Here is a 24428-nt window from a genome sequence, read left to right as displayed (position 1 = left end):
TTAGAGGATGTTCCCTGAAAGATTGTAAAATGTCAATGAAGATGTCAGACTTAGTATATTTGTTAATAACTACATACAGTGTGTGTGTGTGTGTGTGTGTGTGTGTGTGTGTGTGTGTGTGCGTGCGTGTGCGTGTGTGTGTGTGTGTGTGTGTGTGTGTTCCAAGTGAATCTGCGGCCCCCTGGTGGCCAGTGCATAAATGATGTGGCCCCCACCACCATCCGAGTTGCCCATCTGATCCAGATCTGTAAAGTAACTAAAGGTATTAAATAAATACATGTAGTGGAGTAAAAGTACACCACAAAGTAACAGAACATGGAAATACTCAAAATGTACTTAGTTACTTCCAACTTCTGATGAAAACATTTAACCCATGAGGGTGGCAGACAAAAAGGACCGATGAAGTATTTATTGGTACAGTGTGGGAATATTTACATGAAATAAGATTTTTCAAACCGTTTATTTCTTAGTTTTAATGACAGAAACTTCATTATTTGAGAAGCTGTTTCAAAGCCCCAGATCTGTTTCTCTGCAGGCTTTCGACTCAGAGGACTTTCGAGTGATCAAACTTGTGATTTTATCAAGTGTTTCTGTTCCCGTTTCTCTGCAGAAACTCCCTGCAGCGGGACGATCACTATCAGCTGTGCTACTACGGCAGTCTTGGGGTTAATTGACGTCATTGAAATGATTTTATCTGAAGGCCACGCGAGGCTTTAAAATCAAGCCATTTAAGCACCACTTACATCCAGGCTTCACAAGTCTGAATCACAACGTTAAATACAACAAACAAATCTTAAAATATTGTCATTATTTTTTTACTATTCTCAGAATTCGTCTGAAAAATTAGAACCGTAGTTATAAAATCTGTGTTAAAATAAAGTTTTTTATGTACAGTCAATAGATAGTTAAAGTGTTTTAAGATGGGGTTGTTTTTCTATACCAACATTTGTTCAGAAACCAGGGAATTCTGGGGGTTTACAGATTCATGTCTCACTTTGTACTGCTTTAGTCTGTAGTGGGTCATCTACTGTAGGCGATACACAGACTATGGAGAAGTACCTCATTCAACCCCATTTGAACACATCTGAATCATCCCTCTCAACACACAGTGAGTCGCCACAATGTGTGAATCAACAGTAGGTGCAATCAAAGTGGAAATAAATACAGAAGTTAATCTTACTATACTAACACTGAAAGCACACACTCTTATTATCTCTCATGTAGATTAGATATTTGCACGTGTAAATCCTGTTGACATCTCGTCGCAGGAATGCCGTTCCTCCAGTCGGGGAGGATGTTTCCGATGAGGTGACATGTTGGGACTCGCCGGGTACACAGTGGGTGCCTCTCACGGTTAAATGATTCCTTGCGTCCTTCACTTGTGTCGTTTCCCTACGACTAGTCCCTCCCACCAGGGAAGCATGGAGAGACGCAAGGAAACCACGAGAAGCAGGGACATGAGTTTTCACGTGAAGCCCGTTTGTGATGACGCTGCACCGCTGATCGTCTGACAGCAGCCAGATCAGTGCATGCGCTGCATCGTCCAATCAGTGAGCGATACACAGTAAAGGGGCGGGGCGAGTGTCTGAGGATTTCACAGGGGGATGGTCTGGTAGCTCCTCGATTATCGCTCCTCGATCCTCCGGCACAAATAAGGCCACTGCTGGGACGCTCCTCAAGATGGCGCAGACAAATCAACTTCCGGTGATACCGAGCCCGAGGAGCGAGGAAATGAAAAGTAAGAGAAGTGAGAAGCAGCCAGTGATCCAAAGTGAGAACGACCCTCGGATGGCACCAGGTATTTCATGTCGAGCTGCTGAGGGGCTTCATGAGTTCATCACCAGCCCTTCACACAATCTGACCCCATTCCCTTTTAACACAGGTTATTAACGGCACCGGCATTTACACAATGTTCAAGCTAGGTCACCGACACAGGCACGGTTTGCTCGAGCATTAAAGAGGCCCTGTTAGGCTTTTAGGGGTTTCCCTTTTCTGTAGTGCGTTATATAGGTTTTAGTGCATGTAAATGGTCTGCAAAGGCTAAAATCCCTGTGTATCACTAAGTAACACGCTTCTATTGGCTAGCGCTCCAACACATTGTACGTGATAGGCTAAGGGGCGGGACATCTCAAAGCGGTTGACCAATCAGAACAGAGCCGGCCAGCTAACCAATCAGAGCAGACTGGGCTCTGGTGTCAGACAGCCCCTTTAAAATCAGTCAGTGTTTGAACATGTGATCCAAATATCTCAGGAAGAGTCAAGGAATGGTTTTCTTTTTTAAGGATCCAAGTTTATTCCACAAGGAAATAAAAGATGTCCGATCCACATCATCTCCTTCATAAAGTGCGTCTGCATTATCTTCATTCCACATAAAAACCTCTTTGGTATCCAAGAAAAAAAAAAAAAAGGACAGACCATCTTAGAGAGCCCACTTTTCTTATAAAAATAATTGTTAAAAATTAATATAATTTTCAACGAGAGTCCCTTCGTCCAGGTGCAGGGTTAGCATTTCACTTAGTGTTTCGTCCCAGACTACACGTGGCCCTCAGAGGTTTCTTCTGGCCTTTTGGGTATTGGCGTAAAACAAAGTCAAAGTTTGCCGTTGTGGACATGGCGTAGAAGACGTTGGCTTTGTCCGGTATGAGCAACTCTGCAAACAGAAGCACAGGAAATCTGGTCAAAGTCAGTCTTATTTTCAGCACTTCTTTCATGGTATTTAGAAAGGAGAGTTCTGACCTCTCTCCGCGGAGATGAGCTGCGTCAGCGTGAAGTCCTGCCAGTCCATGAGCTCCAGGTGATGTTTCTCCAACGCTCTCTGGATCACGTGCGCCGTTTTATCCTGGCTCGTCAACTAGACAAATAAAAAAGAACACCGATTTAGTTTATCCTAGAGAAAGTCAATGTTAAGGAGCTTTGATGGATGCGATTTGTATACGACGTGTTAGGCTTATTTATTTTTTTAAGAAAAATCTTTCTAATTTTTAAAGTTATTGATTGATACATGTATTTCGAACAAGTAAAATAAATAATAGCAAAACTAAAAATGTTGCAGTGCATAGTCATGTAAGTGAAAAAACAACAAAGTGACATTTACAACAACAACATTAACAACATGAACAGTCCCACATCTAGTGTTTTAAAAGGAGTGAGAAGAAGTATCATTTATTTAATCTCACCCCCTTGTCCCCAATTTATTTATAATCTGTAAATAATTATCATTATTAATCTGCTTTACTTGTTGATTGACATATACACATACACACATGCATACATATACACATAGGCAAGGCAAGTTTATTTATATAGCACTTTTCAACACAAGGCAGTTCAAAGTGCTTTACAAAAAATGAAAGACATTAAGAAAATGGTATTTAAAATCAGTCATTAAAAAGAAAAGCTAATAAAATAAACATTAAAAGAAAAAATACATGGATAAAAGTTAGTGATAAAAGTTACAGTGCAGTCTAAGATATGAATAGTTCAATTAAAAGCAGCGACAAAAAGAAAAGTCTTCTTGCTGGATTTGAAAGTAGTCAGAGTTGCAGCGGACCTGCAGGTTTCTGGGAGCTTGTTCCAGATATTTGGAGCATAATAACTGAACGCTGCTTCTCCATGTTTAGTTCTGACTCTGGGGACAGAAAGCTGACCAGTCCCTGAAGACCTGAGAGATCTGTCTCTGGGGACAGAAAGCTGGCCAGTCCCTGAAGACCTGAGAGATCTGGATGGTTCATCATTTAGCAGGAGGTCAGAAATGTATTTTGGGCCTAAACCATTCAGTGCTTTATAAACCAGCAGCAGTATTTTGAAATCTATTCTTTGACACACAGGAAGCCAGTGTAAAGACTTCAGAGCAGGAGTGATGTGATCCACTTTCTTAGTGTCAGTGAGGACTCGAGCAGCGGCGTTCTGAATCAGCTGCAGCTTCCTAATAGATCTTTTAGTGAGACCTGTGAAGACACCATTGCAGTAGTCCAGTCGACTGAAGATAAAAGCATGGACAAGTTTTTCCAAATCCTGCTGTGACATTAGTCTTTTAATCCTAGATATATTCTTTAGGTGATAGTAGGCTGATTTAGTAACTGTTTTAATGTGACTGTTGAAACTCAGGTCAGAGTCCATGACTACACCTAGATTTCTGGCTTTATCTGTTGGTTTGAACATTGCAGACTGAAGCTCAGCGCTAACTTTTATACGTTCTGCCTTGGCTCCAAAAACCATTACCTCAAGTTTTATCTTTGTTTAATTGGAGAAAGTTCTGACACATCCAGTCATTGATTTGTTCAATGCACTTACTCAGTGTTTGAATTGGAGCATAGTCTCCTGGTGAAATTGGTACGTAAATGTGTGTGTCATCTGCATCGCTATGGTAACTTATTTTGTTGTTTTTCATTATCTGAGCCGGTGGTAGCATGTAGATGTTAAAGAGAAGAGGCCCAAAGATGGAGCCTTGAGGAACCCCACATGTCATATTTGTCAACTCAGATGTGTATTTACCGATAGAAACAAAGTTGTTTCTGTCCTTTGAATAGCCAACATACTGTCCTTATTGATTCAATTGTTATGTCCTTAAGGGAGATTTTTTGATTACAGTAGCAATAACATACTTTAACGTATTGTATATATTGTGCACGTTTTATTTGATATTTATTGTCATTTTATAATATCTTTAAATGCAAATGTTTACATTCAATCCTTTATTACATAGATATTTTATTTAATCTTTATTGCATATTTTAACAGTTTTCACTTAACTTCCTATGTTTATATATATATATATATATTCTAATTATTATAATATTAAAAATGAGTAATATCTGAGTTAAACTTTTTTCTTTTCAGTCTGAATATAAGTATGGTTTTATTGTTGTCTCGTGCTTTTACATTAGTTTCTTTTTGTCCTATCAGTTTTGTCTAAATGTATTTATGCTTCCTTTTTATATATATGAACTGATGGACAGCACTTTGGTTTTTAAATGTGCTATATAAATAAACTTGGATTGGAAAAAACAAAGTTGGAAAAGTCCCAACTGAAATAAGACGTTTACATTTGACCCGAATCCTTTTACGTCAAATCAGTGCTGAGTATACACTCACCAGGATGCTCTTGTACATGTTCCCGTTGCTCTGACCCAGCTCCACGCTGACCCTCACGATGCACGAGTCGTCCACCTGGCGGTTGTACAGCGGCAGCAACGTCATCGACACGGAGCGCTTGTGCTGGGAGGGGGGGGGGGGCTTCGGACGAGCACAGGTCCCACAGGGGGAGGAAGAGGAGGAGGAAGAGGAGGAAGGAGTGGATGAGCCTGGAGAGGAGGCAGCAGAGGAGCAGGCGGAGGACAAAGAGGAGCAGGGGGAGAAGGCTTCAGACACGTTGGTGCAGGAGCCATGAAAAGACTGGAGAATAGAGAAGAAAGGGGAGGGTGATTATTAATGAGGGTGATGGGAACTATTCTCCAATTACTTCTAATGTTTCATGAATTACTTCAGCAGAGAACGCATCCCAATGTGATCAGATTCACTGCACAGAGTACAAGACAACATGTCGTTTAGAGTTATTCAGTGGAGCCCATTTTCTTTTTTAAACTTCTAACATTTAGCTGAAAACCTATTTATATAATTTGGCTTATGAAATTAATGTCATATTTGTTATATGTGACCTGCTCTATCGAAAGCAGTCTCATTGACCCGAAGACACATTTTGAGTTGTATACACTGCTGGAAAGAGGAGATTCCGAGCTTTCTAATGATATCAGGATTGTTGTTGTGTTCCAAATATTAAGCGAAATATGTCACATTATATAATGACTGTCACCGAGTCATCACTTTGAGAAGAAGGCCTTCAAAGTGTCCTCTTCTCTGGAATCCATCGATCTGATTGGTTCTTAGCAAATGATCAAAATACTACGGAGGGAAGATATTTTCATTTAGATTACTGGTCTGGGGGAAGCGTGTGCGTGTGCGTGTGCGTGTGCGTGTGCGTGTGCGTGTGCCTCAGGAAAACCCTCAGGAGAAACACCGGCTGTTGTTTCGCCTGCTGTGACGTCAAGTTACTCCGTTCTCCGCTTGTATTTATGCCGAAGCTTCAAAGTTGTATTTATCTTCTGAATTTGCCGAAACAAGTTCAATATTCTGAAAGCCGAGACTTTGTTTATTTGAAATCAGATGAAAACAAACTGTCCCGGACCCTGCCGTGTTGTCCATGATCACTATACGCTTACATTCATAATTCCAGCGGAGGGAGGGGGGGCGGCGTGCGGAACAGCAGAGTGGCGAGGGAGAGCTGTCTTCTTCCTTTACAAGCTTCAAACATGTATTTATCGTTTGAATTTGGAAATAAAAGTTTCATATTCTGAAAGCCAAGACTTTGTTTATTTAAAATCAAACAAAACAACCGAACAACGAGTTTTTACACAACTCCACGTTTATTTTTAAATGAGCCGTTGCGACTTCTGACTGCTTTCGATTAGGGATGCCAGTGATTATTCGATTATTCGTGACAGTCTCCATAATCGAATATTATTTTTAAAAATCGATTTTATTTATATATTTTTTTATTATTATTTACGTTTGGTTTTTTTCTGGCTTAGTTTCAACCAAATTCGATCATCGATTATTATTCGCCATGGCTGCCGAATAATCGATGTTGATCATGGTCAGTTTCTGGCAACCCTAATTTCGATAGAGCGGGTCACATATATGTACTATATTATAACTATTATTATTTATTAAAATAATTTAAAGAAAAAATATACAATTTTGGGGGAAATCTGACTTTTATCTCAGAATTTTCTGACTTATTTTCAGTAAACTAAAAAAAAGAAATAGACATTTGGTCGGATCAAAAAAAGAAATGTCACACCGTAGAATAAGGACCACACTTGTCACACATTATTTTATTCGTATAATGTCCTGTTGATCTGTAAAGCCCACTGAGACCAATGTGTTTGTGACATTGCGCTTTGTAAATAAGATGTGATAACGGTCGAGGACGTGTTAGTTGTAGTCCTCTTCCAGGTGTGACATAAGTCCTTCAGTAATGTGGGTCAAAAAGGGCCGTTCAGAGCGTCTGTCGTTTCTACAGACGCCTGAAGCCTGGCGATTGTTTGTGATGTGTAAACAGAGGCTGTTTCTCTGAACACACGATATCATGAGATGAAGCGTGACTAACAGAGACGGCACTGTGGTGAGGACAAGACACCCACCATGTATACAGTACATCACTTCAGGGGACATTACATTGACTTACATGCATTTCCTGGAGACTTATCCTAATCTTAACCATAACCAACACATGCCTAACCCTAACCAAGTCTTCACCCTAACATTAATGATCCCCCTCATGGAGACCTCCAATTTGTCCCCATAAGGGAGGTGAGTCCCCACACGTGACTATGTAAACAGATTTAGGTCCCCACAAGTATAGTAATGCTAGACCACACACACACACAGTTTACCTGCAGCCCGATGGAGCAGGTGGAGTTTGGGCAGGACAGATCCTCCATCTCTGAGCCGCTGGACCCGGAGGAGGAGACGCTGATCTGATCGGCCGGCACCTTTTTAGAGCCGTCGCTCACTGTGAGGAGGCTGAGGAGAGAGACACCGTGAGAACCAGTCAAAGACAACAATAATAATGCTGCAAGAAAGAGCTGTGCAAACATACATCAAGTGTTGGTAACTTTTTTTCTCTTTTCTTTTTTACATCGAGTTTATTTACAATTAAAGTGTTCATAATGAAGCTTCAATGGTTTGTCTCTGTTTTTATTTAGCGTTATGACGCAGTGTATTTTTCTTGAACATAATAAAATCTTCAAATCAAGTCATCTTCAATATAAAGGTCGTTAAAGTGGATTATGAATTCACCTTTATTAATTCATTCAATTTTGAATATATATATCTCACATTTTTCCATTTTTTGATATCACCATATGGATGCCTAGATTTTTTCTTTTAATATTTGGAGTTGTATAAATATAAATATAATCCTAAGCACGACTAGGATCTAATTGTAAAAAATAATATAATACTGGTCTAGCCTCAGCTTCATCGGCAACTGTGCAGAAATATGGACTTTAAACAAAAGGGAAAATATTTAAACTATTCAGAACAGCCCAACTTTATCACAGAATACCTTTTCCTTTTACTGTGTGTAAACACTTCATACAACAAATCACACTCCTTAACAACAGATTACATGTTGCTGTAGCAACGTGAACTCTCTGCACCCACTGTGACTTTAGCGTTCAGCTGTTGTTTAAAGGTGTGTGAGTGTGTGTAGTGTACATGTTTGAGCGCAGCAGCGTACTCACGAGGAGAGTTTCTTTGTGAGCGTGCGGTGTCTCCAGGAGGTCGGAGAACACAGATCCACCGGAGGCTCCAGCTGCCTCGACAGGTCGTAGCTGGAACAAAAACATATTCATCTACTGAGGAAAATGTTCTTTTTAATGGGAACATTTTGACATTTTCATATTTATTTTTTTGTAAATAAAGTTATTTTCACTTCGCCAATTCTCTTATTATTATTATTATTATTATATCACTTAAAATTAAATACAAACACTAATCAGGAAAATCTGGGGTGACGATAGTGGCAGTAATAATTTAACAAAAGTAAAATAGTTGTTTATTTCTCACATTGTTCTTGTCCATTTTAAAACAACGTTATTAATAATAAATTGTAACTTCATGTATTATTTATTGTAAATGGACACTTCTACTATTTGGCATCGGTTCATAACTGCTCTGGTAATTATATAATGGAGGAAGGATGGCTTCTTCACGACAACGTGAGATCCTTGTTATCCACGGATAATAAAAACGATTAACTGACCAGACGCCATGACTCAGTTTAGCAGGACGCTTTGATGCTGCACCTATTCAATGGGAATGATGAAAGCACCGCGTTTATTCGTCCATATGGAGAGGTTTTATTGACAGCAGAAGAATTTTAAAACGCATAATTCAGATTACCGGTATGTAACTTTTATTGGGAATTTCAGCGGGCGTTCCCTCTGCTTGGGATCCGATCACAGGGGCATGATGGGAATATTAAACCACTTTTTATTGAAGCTCACCTCTCCACCCAACACTGAACGGGTTGTCGCGGGGAGGAGGTGCTGCCGTACTGACATTTATTGTTTATTATTGACATTTTAGTTTTAGCTGACTGGTTTTCTATTCATTTATTTGTTGTTTGTCTGTTTTTGTATGTCTGTATGTCTTCTGTCTGTGTGGGATTTTGTTTGGTATTACGGTACGTCCACACAGCAGCTTTAGACGAATCTTCCACCGCTTCTCTGCCCATTGACTTTGAATGGGGATGACGTCACTTTGTCTCGCTTTTCGCCGAACTGCATTGTGGGGGAGCGAAGCGAAGATTTCCAGGATTCAAAAGTTGAGCAATGTTCAACTTTTGAATCTGAGCTGGAAGCGCCAGCCAATCAAACACGTTTATGCAAATCTGACAGTAGAAGCGCTAGCCAATCAAAGCGCGTGTAAGCAGGGAGAACCAGACCGCAGTTCATTTCCTCATATTCCAAACAAGAAATTACGGTAGCAAATCACCCGGTTCTTTACGACCAGAACTATTAACGGGATACAAACCGGAGGAACCAGGCGTGGAGGGAGGTGGCAGAGACAGTGGGGGAAACTGGTAGGGTTTCGCTTGTTTGGGGAGTTTATATATATATATATATATATATATATATTGCTCGCATAAAATCCCCGGGGTTTTTTGCTTTGTATGTCGGGGGCGGGAGATTCATGTGATTGGTCGCAAAAAATCCCCAAGTTGTCAGACACGCCCAGCTCCAAGATTTTCAAGATTTCAAGCTGCTGTGTGGACGTACCGTTAAGCGGCATTTCCATTGTTACTCTACCTATTTTTCTATAAAGTGTAGATTTGTTTACCTACTTCTGATACATGCTGATAGAATAACTGTATGCTGTTGAAAAACCCAATAAACAAAGAAGCTCACCTCTCCAGGTCTGTGAGCAGCTTGCTTCCCCGCAGCCAGGCCGAGATTCTGGAGTGATGGGGCAGGTTGTACTGCGAGCAGGACATCTGCAGCACACGGATCTGAGACAAAACGTCAAACTCCTGCAGGGAGACAGAAGGGACAGAGGATTAAAACAGAATGAAGGGGATGTGAAGTGATCCTTAAAGAGATATGTAAATGTGTAAAAATGACACCTGGGCTCTGTTAAGTTCCTGTCTGTCATATTGCAATCTACTTGTTTATATAAAATAGCCATCACCGCAATAAACCGTATTTAATGTAGTCTTAATGTACATTATTTAATATTCTGTTCTTGTCATATTTTATTTACGTGCACTATTCTTTATTTTATTATACATGTTGCATTGTTGGCGGAGCTCAGGTCAGAAGATTTTCATGGCCATGTCTACACTGGCAATAAAACCTATGGATTTGAATTGCATTTGTTTAAACCTTTCATCATGTCCTACTGAAAAGACAAAATGTCCCCGTTTATTCTGACAATGCAAATATACCGCACACACCCAGCTCCACCACTAAGTCAGTGCTGACAGGAATGTACGCGGACACTTTGTACTTTGTTTAAAACTCAAAGTGAATACATAAAATATGGTACAAAGAGTTACCACTTACCCTTCTCCTCTTCTCAAAGTTTATGAGCCCACCCTGTCAAAAGAGAAAGAATGTATATTGAATACATAACAATGATTTATTGGATCAAGTAATAGTATAATTTGTTATCTTTTATTGTTTTTTTCCGAACATCCCTATTTATTATTAAGAGCAGTATATCTAAATGTCACTTAAAGGTGGGGTAGGTACGTTTGAGAAACCGGCTCGAGATCGCTAGAATTTGAAAATACACAAGAGGCTTCTCAATACTCAAATTTCCCCTCCTCGACTCCTCGACTCCTCGGTCCTCCGGTAGTGACCCGGAAATGAATTTCAGCGCGCCATTTTGAAGGACGTCTCATTTCTCTAAATGCACACTGAGGACCGAGGATCGAGCGTCGAGGAGGCTCTCTGGAGGAGCTATAACCGAGGATACACTGATGGTTCCTCCACGGCTCCTCAGCGGATGCATTTCCGGGAACGGTGGAGGCGTGACGCACGGCCGGACTTATCTCAGCCAATGACAGCTCTGCATGCATCCCCTGGATATTATTTGAGAACCTGCTCTCATCGCAACGCGATGTTTACAGTGAGAACAGCTGTGAGGTCCTGCAGAAAGCAGAGCAGTGTGTATAATATATATCACTCAGTATAACATGCCTACTCTCTTTATTTGCTTTAGTTTAGTAGATATCTACAAAGAGTCCATATTTTTCTAAAACCATTTAGTGCTTCACATAATAAAATACACAACGGCTGTAGCCTGATTATGCTTTAGCAGCTGTAGGTGTGTGTGTGTGTGTGGTACAGTGTGTAGGTGTGTGTTGTACAGTGCGTAGATGCGGCGGACAGACGGGTCTCAGTTGGTTTGATGTCCTTACTTTTAATACTTGCAAATACAACTTTTGGCCCGTAATTTCAATTCCCCATTTCAGCGACTAAAGAGAGGGGGGGGGGGGGGGGGGGGGGGGATATATCCAGTCTCTGATTGTGTTACGTTATTATGAGAGTGCTCTCATACTTTAAATTGCATATATTTATATAAATATATTTGTGTCTGTGTGTCCGCATCTGTAGCCTGGTATTGTCCAATGGCAATGTTCAGCTGATCCAGCAGAGATTATAAAATATGACAAAACACTCGACAGATGATGCAGCTGTTGCCACGTAATAATGAACGGACATCGCTTTAATACGACCGCTCAGAGGAGAGGAGTTCTCATTTCTTTAAACGTCTGCTGCTTCCCCTCCTCTCTCCTCGGTTCCCCTCCTCGGTCCTCCGCTCGCATCTCCTGTGGGCGGGTCTAAGTATCGAGGAGGGGAGTCGAGGAGGGGAGTCGAGGAGGGGAAATTTGAGTATTGAGAAGCCTCTACAGCCGGAGAAAATCTTCCTCACAGAGCCCCTCCTCCAACACACACGAACGAGCACATGACCAATGAGGGCACGAGAGAAGTGTGTGCCCCGATGGAAGGCTGACAGGCAGGTAGGCCGTTGTACTTTTTACAGTATCACGGCTTCTACAGATGACATATTTGTATGGATTTTTTCTCAAAGCACTTCAGATATTCATTGCTATCGGGATGTTAAGAGCATTCCATGGAATATAACAAAAAGTGTATCTCGAGCCGGTTTCTCAAATGTACCTACCCCACCTTTAAAGTTCTTTAACATGTTGTATATTTTTTTAATAGCAATACCTCCCGTGAATTCTTCAAAACAATATGATAATATAATAACACAGCTGTAATGAAGGTAATCAAAATGTCATGTTTCCAACACAACCAAATGCTACTAGAAAGCTAAAACAAGAAGGCTAATATCAAGCTAGCTGATGATAGCTAAAACGAAATGTCCTTATGTCGATTTTCTTTAGCTCTGTAAATAAGATAACATATACATTTGGTTAAACTGAGATCTTAGTCATTTAGTTAATATTGTCGGAGTAGCTAAATGAGTCGGTAACTAATAAAAACTTGACTAAACACCTGCTAAGGGTAGCTAACGTTAGCTTAGCAGAATTTTGTAGCTACCATTTTGAATCCCATTTAACTCACATAATTATCTGAAGTAAAGCTACCTTTTAGATTACATTAACATTTATGAAATTGTTGATTAATTTTCCATATTGGTTTAAATTTGAAAATGAATTGTATTTTTACTGTACACAGTATATACAAGGCATTATTATATGTAATGCCTTGTCTTTTATCTGGACCCTGAGTCTGTAATAAAGTTTTCATTCATTCATACCTAACTATTTAATGTTAACACCGTCACATATTAAACAGAGGAACTGTATTAAGGCTACATTATTTACCTCCACAGTGTCTAGCAGAGCAGTGTCCAGCATGGTGAGGACGGTCAGATATGTGCCCAGGTAAGGAACCACTCCACTGGAGGCAGTCTGCAGACACGCATGGAAGAAGGGTTAACGTTTCCTGTGTCACTGTGTGTGGTTATTTGTGTCTTTTTATTCACAGTCATTAGCTTTTTTTTATTTAATGCATTCACACAAGGCAAATCCCATTTAGCAGCACTGTGGGTTCACGTTACGGCCCAGGAGAATGTGCATATGACTCATAAAAGACCCCAGTCTGGTCTATTATTACTGTCCTATAATCCCGGTGATCTGGGGCCATTTGAAACTTGTTCAGCTCAGCGCGAGGCTAAAGATAGGTTTGGGTGTCTGCCATGCCAGACATACTCCACCCACACGGAGTGAAACCCGCTCTCTGGTGGCTTTTCACGTTGTATAATAGGGTTGCATGCGAGATTGTGAAAAGCTGAAACTAAGCCCTGCCCCAGGTTGAAAAAAAAAGAAAAGACTATCACAAGAAAAATGAACATTGTGAAAAAGCAAATGTATCACATCTGGTTCTCGGCTTCAACATATCTCAATCCTTTCTGATCCTGAGATATGGCTTACCATCTCTCTGGGGATCGGACACCTCTTCGATATCTTTGGGGAGATGTTATTTACAGCCGCCGCGCCTCCATCCTGTCGAAGTAGGTCAGACAGAACTATATTCAGTTGGAGGTGATATTTTAATTGATTTAACCTTACCAGCATATTTTTGTTTGACTGAAGGAGCATGGACAAAATGCACTTATTATACATTAACTTGGATATCCTGTTTAATTATTATCTTGTGCAATGGGAGGGAGGCCACTTTCAAGCTTTCTCTCGGAAGTCTTTGTATGTTATCTATGAAAAGCAGCGCTTAGGCTGTAAACAATGTGTGAGTCACTGAGGTTGAACAGAGAAATGCCTCCTTTGATAAAAGGGCCGCACCTGAATGATGCAACGACAGCATATTGGAAAAGGAGAAGTTAACAAAAGTGGGACATTTAGAAAGACATCCAAGTGGATATCTATGGATGGTATTTTAAAGCAATTAATACTTCTGTGCATGTGCAGATAATACCAGTCTTTCTATGATCTATTGACTTTAGAGTCCTTTCACTAGACGAGTCACCTCTGACGCCGCTGCCTTAAGAGGACTTCATAAGAGGGAACACAATGTGCTGCAGGCGTCCGGTTTCCCCTTAACTCTGTTAAACATTTCTGTAAATATTAAACTTGAAAAATGTATCTTTTGTAATGATTATAAAAAAGATAAATCCATGTGCTTAGGAGGACAATCATTCCCAGACATGGTTTCAATACGTGACATATTGAATTATTCTCTGTATGCAACAGGTGGTTAATCAGTGCTTAGATGCTAACGTAGGAAAAATATTTTCTATTGAAATATATATAGGAAGATTACCACCTCATCAGGATCGTCAGGTAGCATTTACTGTAGACTATCTACCTACATTATTTTACACAGTGAGACAATTCCACATTAACTATACAGTATCATCAGGGGTCCCCAGGCTGTTTCCCAGCTAGTGTGACACATTTATAAGACGGTTTAAAGGGTTTTATGTAAACGGCTTTTACAGTTTTTTTTCCTATAGGTCAAAACGTTCAATGTCCCTGGGTGTTTAAATCACACAGATTACAGTTCACTGATGTTATACTAGGTTAATTATACACCGTCACCGTGGGCAACACTGTTTTCTTTACTCCTTACATTGATATCTTGACAATGGCTGTAAAGATTTTTACTATTCAAACTAGGGCTGCTCAATTAATCGCTTTACGATTATGGCTTGCAACGATTACGAAAACAACGTAATCGAAATAAAACGATTATTTTTTTATTATTAAAAAAAAAATAATTCAAATTAATTATTTTTTTATTCGTTTTTCAGTTGAATTATACTTAAAGTTCAGGGTAATCAACTGTTAAAAACACTGTTCAAATGTTTTCTCTCCAATAAATTGATGCTTTCAAAGTAAATGGATAATCGTTTTTAGTAATCGTGATCTCAATTATTGACCCAAATAATCAAGATTATGATTTTTGCCATAATCGATTAGCCCTAATTCAAACTGCATTTGAAACATCCATCTCCCTTTAACCTTTTTGTGATTTGAATTACAAAGATGCATATAAACATTTTCCTTCTCACCTCCAGCAGGACCCCTCTGTTGGTCAGAACACAGTTCTCATCAGGGAAGGTTTCCCAGAGGTTATCAAACGTCGCCATGCTATCCCTACAACGAGACAACATGTATTAAATATGCAGCCATTTTGCCCAAAACTAGACATTTGAATACTATAAAACATGACCAGATGTTAATGCCTTAAAGCAACAACATGACATTATGCTTCAGTTATTGTTAACTGCGTTGTTGATGACCGTTATGTCACGAAGACATTTGCTGACTTGCTCAGTCGGGGACATTGAATTGCACTCGATGAGGGTTCAATGTCCTCATTAAAAGGACGACTATGTAGAAAACAACATAAAAGTGACGGAGGGACAGAAATGTGGCCTTTGAGACGTCTCTAAACCTACCTGTTGACGGCAGCCCAGGTCTTTCTCAGCCTGTAAACTGCATTAGACTGAAGGGCCGACAGGATGGCCTTGAGAGAGGAGAAGTTCTTCAACCGACGACAATCCTGCGGAGCAAACAACGAGCATTCAGCGGGTTCCCCCCATTCAAAATCTAATTGTATTGTTAACCATTCTTTGTGTTGGCATATGGTGACAAAGGACCAGAGGGGGGGAGTAGTGGAGTACAAATACTTCTTCACTGTACTTAAGTCAATTGTTCTGGTATCAGTACTTTACTCCACTACTTATTTTGTTTTACTTTTTAAAAAAAACACAAATACCTGTACTTTCTACTTCTTACATGTTGAACCCAAATACCTGTACTTTCTACTTCTTACATGTTGAACTCAAATACCTGTACTTTCTACTTCTTACATGTTGAACACAAATACCTGTACTTTCTACTTCTTACATGTTGAACACAAATACCTGTACTTTCTACTTCTTACATGTTGAACTCAAATACCTGTACTTTCTACTTCTTACATGTTGAACCCAAATACCTGTACTTTCTACTTCTTACATGTTGAACTCAAATACCTGTACTTTCTACTTCTTACATGTTGAACTCAAATACCTGTACTTTCTACTTCTTACATGTTGAACCCAAATACCTGTACTTTCTACTTCTTACATGTTGAACTCAAATACCTGTACTTTCTACTTCTACATGTTGAACTCAAATACCTGTACTTTCTACTTCTTACATGTTGAACTCAAATACCTGTACTTTCTACTTCTTACATGTTGAACTCAAATACCTGTACTTTCTACTTCTTACATGTTGAACACAAATACCTGTACTTTCTACTTCTTACATGTTGAACTCAAATACCTGTACTTTCTACTTCTTACATGTTGAACACAAATACCTGTACTTTCTACTTCTTACATGTTGAACTACAAATACCTGTACTTTCTACTTCTCACATGTTGAACTCAAATACCTGTACTTTCTACTTCTTACATGTTGAACACAAATACCTGTACTTTCTACTTCTTACATGTTGAACTCAAATACCTGTACTTTCTACTTCTTACATGTTGAACTCAAATACCTGTACTTTCTACTTCTTACATGTTGAACACAAATACCTGTACTTTCTACTTCTTACATGTTGAACACAAATACCTGTACTTTCTACTTCTTACATGTTGAACCCAAATACCTGTACTTTCTACTTCTTACATGTTGAACTCAAATACCTGTACTTTCTACTTCTTACATGTTGAACCCAAATACCTGTACTTTCTACTTCTTACATGTTGAACTCAAATACCTGTACTTTCTACTTCTTACATGTTGAACTCAAATACCTGTACTTTCTACTTCTTACATGTTGAACTCAAATACCTGTACTTTCTACTTCTTACATGTTGAACTCAAATACCTGTACTTTCTACTTCTTACATGTTGAACTCAAATACCTGTACTTTCTACTTCTTACATGTTGAACTCAAATACCTGTACTTTCTACTTCTTACATGTTGAACTCAAATACCTGTACTTTCTACTTCTTACATGTTGAACTCAAATATCTGTACTTTCTACTTCTTACATGTTGATATAAAGGGAGGTCAGGTACTCTTTAAAACAGCTGCTAGTTATGGGTACTTTTTACTGAAGTACACTTCAAAGCCTCTTTACTTTGACTTGAGTAAAGAAGTTTAGTCAGTACTTCTACTTTTACCAGAGTATTTATAAATACGAGTATCTGTACTTCTACTTGAGTAAATGTGTGTACTTTTGCCATCTCTGTAAAGGACTAGTCAAAGAAGTCCTATCTTTGGGTTGAGTTAAACTACGTCTTTAGCCACTAACCTGTGCTACTCTGATCCACTTCTCGATGATGCGGGCCCTCTGACCCGGTGAGGTTTGAGGCCCGTTGGAGGAAGTTGGACTGAAGTTGCCGTCTGTAGGCTGGCAGAGCAGGGACATGATGACCCGGTTAGTGACGGCGTTGAACTGCACAATGGTGGCTCGGATGGTGGGAGACATGTTTTCCTTCTTGTCTCGTTGCGACCACACGCATCCCAGACACTGGTACGGCACCACTTTGACAAACAGAGCCTGGAACGCCATGGAAACCATTCATTAGTCTTTGATTACGAATGTATGGAAATAAATTCCATCCCGTCACATACCGAGTCCATGCGGGTGAGTTGATCTGCAATGGCTGCCGCGGAGAACTCCATGAATCCACCTTGATCCGGAGAGTTCTCACATCCTGAATCTTCATCCCCAGAAGCCTCCTCCTCTTGCTCCTCATCAGCAGAACTAACATCTTTATCAGCTTCTGAAGACACACACAGAAATTAAGAAACAGTGAGCATGTCTTTACGCATTTCGTACGATGGTATCGCAAAAAGAAAGCCCCGATAATGTGTCCGTGTCATGTAATGGAGCATCACCTTCGTTCCGAAACGTCTTGAGCAGCGCCTCCGTCTGCCCGGCCAAAGAGCTAAAGTTAGGTTGGCTGCGCATGTTGTGATGAACCGCGGAACTGATCCTCAGGTGATCCAAAAGCAACCTGAGTGCCGGGTGAAGGGGAGAGTCCCTGAAGTCCTCGCTGTACTCATCCAACCATGTCTGGACAAAGGCCAAGAGAGGGCTGAGGAGGCAGAGATTCATTACTACGACACAACACCAGAGTAATATACTAAAACTACCCGGTTCAAGACCCCCGTACATTAAGGAGCATCTGTAACCCACCTGTTGTAGCATTCACTGTTGTCCAGATCTGAGGCAGCATTGTCTCTAATGGGAAGAAAAACATACTTTATTATTCTCCTCTGGCTGTTTTCTGTATATCTTTTAATTACCGTTTGCTCCTGCCCTCCCACTATCCTCACCCTGACCTTGAAACATGCCAACCGCAGTCTAAACCCACTCGGTCCATAATTGTTGTTGTTGAAAGCCTCAGGATGATGATCACCTGCTGCTAGGTACTCATTACTACATCAAAGACACGGTTGCTTTGTCAGCGACACAATGTAGAAAAAGATCCTGACGCAACTTGGTGACTCTGCGTGAGCAACAAGCACCACCCGTGTTTTTCCCAGAATGCAGCACAAAGGAGATTACTTTTCACCCGAGGCTCTTCATCACGTTCAAACATGAGCCTGTACTTTCTGATCGGAAAACCATAGAACAGGTTTAACTGTTCTAAATGTTCGCATAGTAGCAATAAAAACACACAACCAAAGCAAAGGGAAACTTGTGAAAAGTGTGCTTGAATGCACAATGTTAATTAGGGGGGACTGAAATGTGTAACTCTTACCACCGAAGGAATAGTTTGTTGCTAAGCAGCCAGTTAGGTTAGCATCTGGAAACATTTAACATACCCTTAAAAAAAAAAAACGAGTAATTTCCGGTAATTCCCTGAAAATGTACTTGTATTATAAAGTGCGCCTGTCAAGATTTGCACTCCAAGCTGTTTTGTAATCAATCAAACATTGCAGTCTCACACACACACACACACACACAGCCACACACACACACACACACAGCCACACACACACCTGATTCAAGACTGCACTTTTTTTAAGTACACTTGTCTAGTTATTTATATATACTTAGGCTAGCATTTTCAACCTCATTGGTGCTAAGCTAACCAGATGCTAGCTGTAGCTTCATATTTGCTGTATAGGCATGAGCGGTATCAATCTTCTGAACTCTTGGCAAGCCCATAAGTGTATTCCACAAAACAGTAAACTACCGATTAAGAAGAAAAGACCAGAGCAGGCACACGGTGATGTGAACATCGGTTGTACCTGTGAAAGAGCTGCTCGATAAGCTTTGAGGTACTGATGAAGGTCCTGTATGTGGAGAGGAAGATGCGGCTGTAGTCCTGCTCCTGGTTCTCAGGGTCGAGGATCTGATTCACGAGGAGGTCCAGGGTGGCAGCTTTCAGACGCCGCACCTTGCAGGTTCGGTACTGAACAAAAGCACAACATGGACCCTCCGCTGCGGGGTTTGGGGAGAAAGGGACGGGTTCTCGGCGAAGAGTAATCCCATAAATCGCGCCATCCTCGAACTCCTCGCCCCACTCCTGCACTGGGTTCTGGGGAAGGGAGATAATGATTGCTTGTAAGTGAAATTATAAAGTGTTCCCTCCTTTTTTTGAGGTCTTTTGGAGAGAGATACATACTTTCAAATGTCATGTGCCCATGAAGTGTAAGACTTTGATTTTTGGACTCATACCTCAAGAATGGACAAAAAAAAAGACGTAAGTATTAAATCTGTTGCTGGAGGCGAGTAAAAAAGCTCTTACAAGGAAGTGGTTATGACCAGATAGCCCAACGTTAAACGCATGCATGGATATTACAATGGATATTTACAAAATGGAGGGGATAACATCATCTGTCAATCACAAACTGGAACTATTTGTGTCACGATGGCGAAAGTGGACTGATTTCGTAAAACCTCATAAGCCAGATTTTATTTTTACAAACGTATGATGTTACCGTGTAGTCCTGATCGGTCCCCAATGTTCGTACTTTTTACTGTTTTTATTTTACCTTTGTGTAAAAAAGAAAAAGGCTTTTCGGACAGACAAACTTAAGATGTACAATTACTATGTCTTGAAAGAACACTGTGTAATGGTTTGCTGCCAAATGTCAATACAAAATATATTACGAAAAGAAAGAAAGTAGGACCAGCGGATTGTTTCATTAATAAACTACTCTTGCAAGAATAAAATGTGAAAAAGTCCAAGCAGGAGTGATTTCTTATAAAAACTGTACAGTATGTGCCATTCCCTGTTCTGCTCGGGTACCAAAGGTATACGTGCAATACACACTATTCTATATGTAGCAATGTTTTGGGTGAAAACATCAGGGTAAGAGGGTGGGTGGTAGAGAGCCTCCATGTCCAGGTGACCCAACACAAACAAGTGACATAACATCCCAACGAGAACCACAACAACTACGCAAAACCCGCTTACTAAGAACCACGTCTACAAATACTGCACAAACAGCTTAGTGTGTGATGGTAATAATTATCAGATCCAACAACTTCAAGTTTTGTTCCTTGCATAGTTACAATACCAAAAACAGGCTCTGGTATCTTTTTAGCTTTTGAAAAGAGCATTACCTTGGTTTGATCCACATTTAAAAGAAGCTTAAGTTCAGAGAGCTGAGTCTGAATAGTGTTAAAAACAGCCTGTAATTTAACACCAGCCTCCTGAATGGAGGGACCTGCACAGAACATCACAGTATCATCTGCATACAAATGTAAAGTAGCTTCATCCACATTTTCACCTACGCTGTTAATATATATGGAGAATAAAAGTGGTCCTAAAACAGAACCTTGTGGTACACCATTAGAAATGTTTAACCACTCAGAACACAGTCCATCAAAATGAACACGTCGGGACCTTTCAGAGAGGCTTACTGAAACCAGGCTAGATGTGCTTACTCAGGACAAGTTGGTTTTAGCCTGTGCTTGGTTTCCATTTAACAATTACACGGGCAGTGGATATTTCCTAGAACCTTATAGGTTCTTGTTTATGGACCAATACCACTACGCAGGATTAGCTTACTCCATTATTCCACTGACTTTCATTTAAAAACCTGACATTTCCCCGAATGTTATAAGTTCACATGAATGTTTATGGACAAATACAGGATTATCAAAGGTGAGCACATGAAATGCAAAACACAGCCTGAATGCCAACAAGTTCCCAGAAGTATTCCTCAGTAACCAATTAAATAAAAGCCTTGGACGCCTGTAAGCAGTTTAGCAACAAGGGTCATGATTTTGTATAGACACTGTTTTTGTTATATATTCAGACATGAGAACACACCTGGTTTGATCTCGTGGAGACGTATTTATGAGTCTCCTCCAGATCCCTCAATAGCACTAGACACGGCACCCACAATGCACCAGGGTTTATCGAGTAGGAATACTGAGCGCCTTGTTCAGGCTCTGATTATGTGAAGTACAACAGCTGTGGCGCATAAATTAAAGAGTTCCAAAGAAGCCGCCTAACAATATGTATGTAAGCTACCACCAACTCAATTATAAGGGTTACTGCTCAAAATTCAAGGAAGCAAAACTGGCTTCTCTTTCTCCTTTGCATAGTCAAATCTCCTCTCCTGCACGACAAAGCAGGTTGTGTTTCAAATTCGATGTTGTTCAATTTCATTTTTGAGACTTAATCAAATTGCACCGTTTTCCACCCTAAAAAAACGTGTTAGAAGGGTTTCAATATCTTCCGAAGATTTACTTTTAGAGCCGTGAATGTTGGTAGGGGGACGGATACAGCCGTGTACACTGCATTTAAATGATATGGACGACTTCCCGTTCCCAGGGCAACAAAAGTGCAATTCTCACATTTCTGGGAAACTAAATCTCGCAGAATCCTATTTTTTGGAATAAACATAACGTTTGGACGAAATGAAAATGAAAACCTCCATGACACTTCCAAACTTCCTGACCCAATTCGTAACTCAGCATTTCTTTATTTCAATCCCAATGCCCAAACCAAAGCCATAACAAGAACACTTCACGAGTAGCCTCGTGTTGTATAATAACATCCAGTCTTGCAAAACGTCGTCTAATCTATCTCGTTAACATGCAAATGATTCACAAAGCCATCCAGGCACCCAGGAGGGAAAACAACTCAACATTCAATATGCTCCAAAGTAGAAAATCACTCGTCTCGAAAGGGGTTTGAATTAGTCCAAACACTCCCCATGTTCTTCCATCAAAACAGTTGTTTGTATACTGTCTGAAGGTCATGCCTGCTCACAACAATGGTTTTAAATGGCGTATCCAGGGAGGACTCGCACCCTAATTTGCAAATCATTGAAATGTCTTCATGCAGAGACAGACGAGCAGCTGCACAAACCCCGTTGTCCCTCACTGGGAGCGTTTGTTTTCCCCACAGAGGAGAAACGGTGCATTGTGTCCGACTGTAACTCAGCGATGGAGGCACCGAGCACGACTGACATCCAGACCCAAAACCACAACACTCCTCCATGTTGGCATTTTGGTTTGAATGCAGAAGCAGATCACGTCTGTCTTGAATGACAGACTTGGACACAGGAAGTAAACAGTCATGGTCATGATATTCTGCAGCATGGTTTTTGCAGATCAGAGGAAAGTTCAAACGGTGGGATCTTCAAACAACAGTAAAACAAGTCTGTTAAAACACTTACTGTTTAAAAATGGGAGTTATATTGATGTTACTTCCCAAAATGAAATAAGAAAAGTCAATATTGTGCCCATAAAAACAAGGATGTATGACACATGTGTCAAACTCAAGGCCCGGGGGCCAAATCAGGGCATTGGTGGATTTAATTTCGGCCCGCAGGATAATCTCTAATTCCTATTAGATCTGGCCCGCCGGTATATTGCAGCACACCTTCCCTCCATCCTGAGGGTCTCCTCCGCTCAGAACCTGAGCCCACACATTGATGACCTTGCACCCGAGATGAGACGCCAAGTGTCTGAGCTAGCATCACAGAGCAGCACACTGAGTTCAATGGATGCTTCCTTCTGCACTTTCTCTCTCACGACAACAGGGCGTGTTTGGAGGGAAATAGTTTTGTTGAAGCTGTTGTTGGCCTGTGGGGAAATGTACTCATAAGAAATGAAGCTGCAGATAGAGCCGTGAGAAATGAATGCACCTGATTATTTAATGTTGTTTTTATAGGCAATAATTGAAGCTTTGTTAGTTCCAGGTTTAATATGTGCAATAAGTTCATTTCAATACGTTCTGCAATAAACATTGAACCAGTCCGGCCCTCGACTAGTACCCATTTTTTTATTTTGGCCCACTGTGTGTTTGAGTTTGACACCCCTGGTGTATGTAATTTATGGAAACATGATTTGGAAATATCATGCAATTTATACATCCTTTATTTAACCAGGTAAAAGACTCATTGAGATTAAAATCTGAGTGACCTGGCCAAGAAGGGCAGCATGTACAAAGTTAAAACCGATAAAACACAGACATGACAGGCAGACAGATACAGCTGTAAAACACAAATAAAATGGCACATTAGCCAGTCAATATGCGAAGTAAAACAAACTATTAAAATCATTCAAAACTGGCAACATTTAAAACGATTTTAGGAATTTAATCTGTTTTGTATTGTTTAATCTTCTGGGTGCTTCAAGAACTGCCAGATATTCATTTTGCAGTACAAACTGATGTCTGTCTCTATGTTTTAAATGTAATTATTGTACATGAGAGGCACAACATGAGGCTAGACTTGTTTGAAGCATTAGTCAAAAATACAAAAAACTGGACTGCAGATAAGACATGGGATACATTACATTACAGATGTTATTTTTTTATGTTTTTAAATATAAAGAGTGGCTGTTCTGAGTTTGTGTCTACATGGTTTATTGCACTTTTTGTAAGTCACTAAAACGTTATCATTTATTTACACCTATAACATGAGGGAATCGCTCTGATTGGCTGCATGGAAACACATTACACGACAAACAATGCTGAGACTCTATTGATTAGCGTAACTCATGTATCGATCCATTTATATTTCACAAGTATATAAGTATGTGTGTTACTCACCATTGTCAACTCCCATTTGCCCATGTCGTCCGGTATCCTAAGGAGTGTTGCTTTCCATCTCGATAGGAATTGAAGCACTTAAAATAAACGTCCAACTTCGCGAGACAGTGTCTTTATGGCTGCATGCTGATTTAATAAAAACGCTTTTTTAATATCTTGTTTGGGACTACATTAACGCGCCTGCATTAGAGTAAAAGACGCGTTACTCTGCAGAGCTTCAGCTACATCCTACAGCAGCATAGGCGTGAGGATCTGTCAGCGGGAGAGGGTTAAAGTGTTCAGACCTGTTTCTGTTCAGACTGAAACTCACCGGCTTTTATACAGGGA

General features: G+C 40.2%; 1 protein-coding gene across 2 annotated transcripts; it reads right to left on the bottom strand.

Annotated features, from left to right (window-relative positions):
* Nucleotides 1–394: 394 nt before the first annotated feature.
* LOC117442568 (ral guanine nucleotide dissociation stimulator-like 1) lies at nt 395–24385 on the bottom strand. 2 transcript variants are annotated; one of them, XM_034078536.2, is made up of 17 exons: nt 24102–24385; nt 19333–19622; nt 18272–18316; nt 17971–18170; nt 17704–17855; nt 17381–17629; nt 15520–15623; nt 15130–15214; nt 13535–13606; nt 12926–13012; nt 10629–10661; nt 9975–10096; nt 8307–8396; nt 7455–7584; nt 5095–5394; nt 2737–2851; nt 395–2650 (listed from the first exon to the last, which is right to left on the bottom strand). In XM_034078536.2, exons 1-17 carry the CDS (start codon nt 24123–24125, stop codon nt 2511–2513), a joined length of 2238 nt encoding a protein of 745 aa, XP_033934427.1. In that variant the 5' UTR covers nt 24126–24385; the 3' UTR covers nt 395–2510. The 2 variants fall into 2 exon arrangements, with proteins under 2 accessions (XP_033934427.1, XP_033934428.1); XM_034078537.2 differs by lacking the exon at nt 13535–13606.
* Between the last annotated feature and the right edge of the window lie 43 nt (nt 24386–24428).

Source organism: Pseudochaenichthys georgianus, unplaced genomic scaffold (genome assembly GCF_902827115.2).
Source record: "Pseudochaenichthys georgianus unplaced genomic scaffold, fPseGeo1.2 scaffold_442_arrow_ctg1, whole genome shotgun sequence".
In the NCBI taxonomy this organism is placed as follows: Eukaryota; Metazoa; Chordata; class Actinopteri; order Perciformes; family Channichthyidae; genus Pseudochaenichthys; species Pseudochaenichthys georgianus.
Note: the sequence above shows the minus strand (reverse complement) of the source record. Positions and strands in the feature narration are given on the sequence as shown.